Raw genomic sequence first — 3991 nt, 5'->3', positions numbered from 1 at the left:
TAATTTAATTAAAAATTAATTTTAATTAAAAAAAAAAAAGAAATTCCAGAAAAAATTAAAAAAACGAAAAATTAATTTTTTATTTAATTTATCAATTTTCTGACGTGGCAGTTTTACCACGTCAGAAAATTTTCTGACGTGTGGGACAGTGGAACGTCAGAAAATTCTGACGTTTTACCCACTGGCACGTCAGGAAAAAAATTTTCCTGACACCTATGCTTCTGACAATCGACGCACGTCAGAAGCGCCACGTCAGAAAAAATTTCTGACGTGTCAGACACCCCAACACGTCAGAAAACTCACGTCAGAAAAAAATTGTTTTTTTGTAGTGTATGGCTTTGCGTGCCAAAAACAAATTGGGTTTTGTAGATGGCACCTTGATTAAACCAGATTCACCTACTGATCTTCCTCAATGGGAGAGATGTAATGATCTTGTCTGTTCATGGATTCTCAATTCTGTTTCGAGTGAGATTCGTAGCAGTATTTTATATGCTGAGACTGCGAGGGAGATTTGGTCAGATCTTTCGGAGCGATTCTCTCAATCCAATGCACCACAAATTTATCAGTTGAAGCAGTCAATTTCTTCTCTCAAACAAGAGAACAATATGTCTGTTTCTGCATATTTTACAAAGCTCAAGTCATTATGGAATGAGCTCAATTCTCTTGTAAGTATCCAACCATGCACATGTGGACATGGGAGAACTACTGCAGAAAAATTGCAACAAGATAGGGCGATGGAATTTTTACAAGGCCTTCATGAACGATATGCTGCACTTCGTAGCCAAATACTTCTCATGGAACCTTTTCCTAGCACAACCAAAATTTATTCACTCGTTCGTCAAGAAGAAAAACAACAAGAGATACATTCTTCATTATCCTCAACTCCAGATGCTGCAGCTTTTACCACCAAGCCCACAAATCGTGGTGGCCAACTCAACCGTAAGCCACGCTACCATTGTGATCATTGTGGCCGTGACGGTCACACTAAAGATCGCTGCTTCAAGCTTGTTGGGTATCCTCCAAAGAAGAGCGAGGCTCCTGTTAAAACCACTAAAGCTGAAGATTGTGCCATGGTGTCACCACCACCCATCACCCAAGAACAGTACAACAAATTACTTGCTATGCTCTCTTCAGGTAGCATAAATTCTAGTGTTTCTCTAGCAGGTATAGCACTTATTGCTCACTCTGCTTCGATGTGGATTATTGATACAGGAGCTACTAACCACATGTGCCACTCATTATCTTTGTTTTCCTCTTATAAAGCCTGTCCAACTCCATCTTTTGTTCAACTTCCTGATGGGTCGAATGTACCTATTACACATATTGGAACTATTAATCTTTCATCCACTATTATACTTGAGAATGTTTTCTTCATCCCATCATTCAAATTTAACCTCTTATCTGTTAGTCAACTAGCAAAAACTAATAATTGCTTAGTGACTTTCTCTTCTACTCAATGTTTTTTTCAGGACCTGTCAACGAAGAGGACGATTGGGCAGGGTAATGTTCATGAGGGGCTATACTGTTTTCAAGTTGCTTCGGCAATGGCAGTTACTAAAAACTTTTCCATTGATTTATGGCACTGGCGACTTGGACACATATCTTATCGTACTTTGCATAATTTAGCTAAGGATATTCCTTTCATTTCTTGTTCAAATAATTCTGCTTGTAAAATTTGTCCTCAAGCCAAACAAGCACGTTTGCCATTTTCTTCTAGTTCTATTACTACTAATAGACCTTTCGCTTTAATTCATTGTGATATTTGGGGAAGTTTTTCCCAACAATCTTTAAATGGTTCTCGTTATTTCTTAACCATTGTTGATGATTTTAGTCGATGTACTTGGGTTTATTTGATGCATGTCAAGTCTGAGACTAAAACTATTTTGCAATCATTCTTTTCCATGATTAAGACTCAATTCAATTCTTGCATACAACAAGTTAGATCGGACAATGGTTCTGAATTTCTTTCCAATGATATGCAAAAATATTTTTCAGAACGTGGCATAATCCATCAACGAAGTTGTGTCGGGACTCCGCAACAAAATGGTGTCGTTGAACGTAAACATCGACACCTTCTTGAGGTTGCTCGAGCTCTTCGTTTTCAAGCGCACTTACCCTTACAATTTTGGGGTGAGTGCGTTCTCACTGCCACATATTTGATCAATAAAATGCCATCTTCTCTTTTATCTGGGAAATCTCCACATGAAATTCTATTCCACTCAAAACCAAATTATTCTCATTTGCGTGTTTTTGGGAGTTTATGTTTTGCTCACAATCATAGCATTAAACATAAATTTGACCAACGAGGTAAACCTGGCATTTTTATTGGCTATCCTTATGCTCAAAAAGGTTACAAAATTTTTGATATAGCCACTAAAACCATTTTTACTTCTCGAGATGTCATATTTCATGAAGGAATTTTTCCATTTCGTGATTTATCTAAATTTACAACCTCATCTTCAGATGTTACTCCTTTACCTTTGAGTGATGATCCCATTTTTTATTTTCCTATTGCTAAAAATGATGCAATCACTTCTCCCATTGAACAGTTGGATTTAGAACCACCTAGTGTGGAGCAAAATCCTATCACTCCTCCTACTAGTCCGCAAATTAATCGGCCTAGTCGCATTCGGCGTCCACCTTCTTACTTGGCTGATTATCAATGCTCCATTGCTACTCATGACCAGCTACCTTCTCCATCTGACTCTAAGTTGAAAGGTACACCTTACCCGCTCCATCAATATATTTCTCTTTCTAAGTTTTCATTTGCACACAGAGGGTTTCTTTCTACTATTTGTTCAACAGATGAGCCTAGAACCTTTTCTCAAGCAGTGAAATCACCATTATGGCGGGAAGCTATGGAAAAAGAAATTGAAGCTCTTGAAAAAAATGATACTTGGAGCCTTATTTCTCTTCCACCCAACAAGAAACCCATAGGATGTAAATGGGTGTACAAAATTAAATACCGATCAGATGGAACAATTGAGCGTTATAAGGCCCGTTTGGTAGCCAAAGGTTTTACTCAAATTGAAGGATTAGATTACCACGAGACTTTCGCACCTGTTGCAAAATTGGTAACCGTTCGAACCTTACTTTCTATCGCATCCATCAAGCAATGGTCTCTACATCAACTTGACGTTAATAATGCCTTTTTACAAGGCGATCTTAACGAAGAGGTATATATGGTACTTCCACCTGGTTTTTGCCGAAAGGGGGAGACACGAATTTGTAAACTGAACAAATCTATCTATGGGTTGAAGCAAGCATCACGTCAGTGGTTTGCAAAATTTTCATCTACCATCATGCAAGCTGGTTTTTCTCAGTCTAAGTCTGATTATTCATTATTTTTTAATCATAATGGCAATTCTTCTACTTTTGTCTTGGTCTATGTAGACGACATCATCATTACAGGAAACGATGATTTGGCTATCAACCAGCTCAAGCAATTTCTCGAGAAGAAATTCTTTATCAAAGATTTAGGCAAGCTTAAATATTTTCTTGGCATAGAGGTTGCCCGTTCGAAAAAGGGCATATTTCTTTCTCAAAAGAAATACATCTTAGACATTCTCAAGGATACTGGTTTGATTGGAGGACGTGTCTCTGATTTTCCTATGGAGCAACACTTGCATTTATCACCAGATGATGGTACTTTACTTCCTGACCCCACTCCTTATCGTCGATTGGTGGGACGTCTTATATACCTTACTGTCACAAGACCTGATATTAATTATTCAGTCAATATTCTTAGTCAGTTTATGCATTCTCCTCGAACGGCTCATATGGATGCTGCGCACCGTGTGGTTCGATATTTGAAGGGTTCTATTGGTAAGGGAATTTTTTTATCATCATCGAGTACTATTCATTTGCAAGGTTATTGTGATTCAGATTGGGCAGGGTGTCCTATTACTCGACGATCTACTACATGCTTTTGCATTTTTCTTGGTTCCAATCTTATTTCTTGGAAAACTAAGAAACAATCTACAGTTTCTCG

General features: G+C 37.9%; 1 protein-coding gene across 2 annotated transcripts; it reads left to right on the top strand.

Moving 5' to 3' along the window:
• Positions 1 to 525: 525 nt before the first annotated feature.
• On the top strand, positions 526 to 1544 carry LOC132162078 (uncharacterized). 2 transcript variants are annotated; one of them, XM_059572326.2, is made up of 2 exons: positions 526 to 1164; positions 1470 to 1544. In XM_059572326.2, the coding sequence occupies exons 1-2, from the start codon at positions 606 to 608 to the stop codon at positions 1502 to 1504; spliced, it is 594 nt and encodes a 197-aa protein (XP_059428309.2). In that variant the 5' UTR covers positions 526 to 605; the 3' UTR covers positions 1505 to 1544. The 2 variants fall into 2 exon arrangements, with proteins under 2 accessions (XP_059428309.2, XP_088370078.1); XM_088513952.1 differs by having other exon boundaries at positions 526 to 1134; positions 1470 to 1541.
• Positions 1545 to 3991: the final 2447 nt, after the last annotated feature.

This window comes from Corylus avellana, chromosome 2 (genome assembly GCF_965113065.1).
Source record: "Corylus avellana chromosome 2, dhCorAvel1.hap1.2, whole genome shotgun sequence".
Lineage (NCBI taxonomy): Eukaryota > Viridiplantae > Streptophyta > Magnoliopsida > Fagales > Betulaceae > Corylus > Corylus avellana.
Note: the sequence above shows the minus strand (reverse complement) of the source record. Positions and strands in the feature narration are given on the sequence as shown.

What these genes read in the sequence shown, in the direction of transcription:
- LOC132162078 (XM_059572326.2), top strand. Translation starts at nt 606, where the DNA reads ATGTCTGTTTCTGCATATTTTACAAAGCTCAAGTCATTATGGAATGAG. An exon ending in TTCTAGTGTTTCTCTAGCAG is followed by an intron (nt 1,165 to 1,469) that starts GTATAGCACTTA and finishes TGTTTTTTTCAG; the next exon opens with GACCTGTCAACGAAGAGGAC.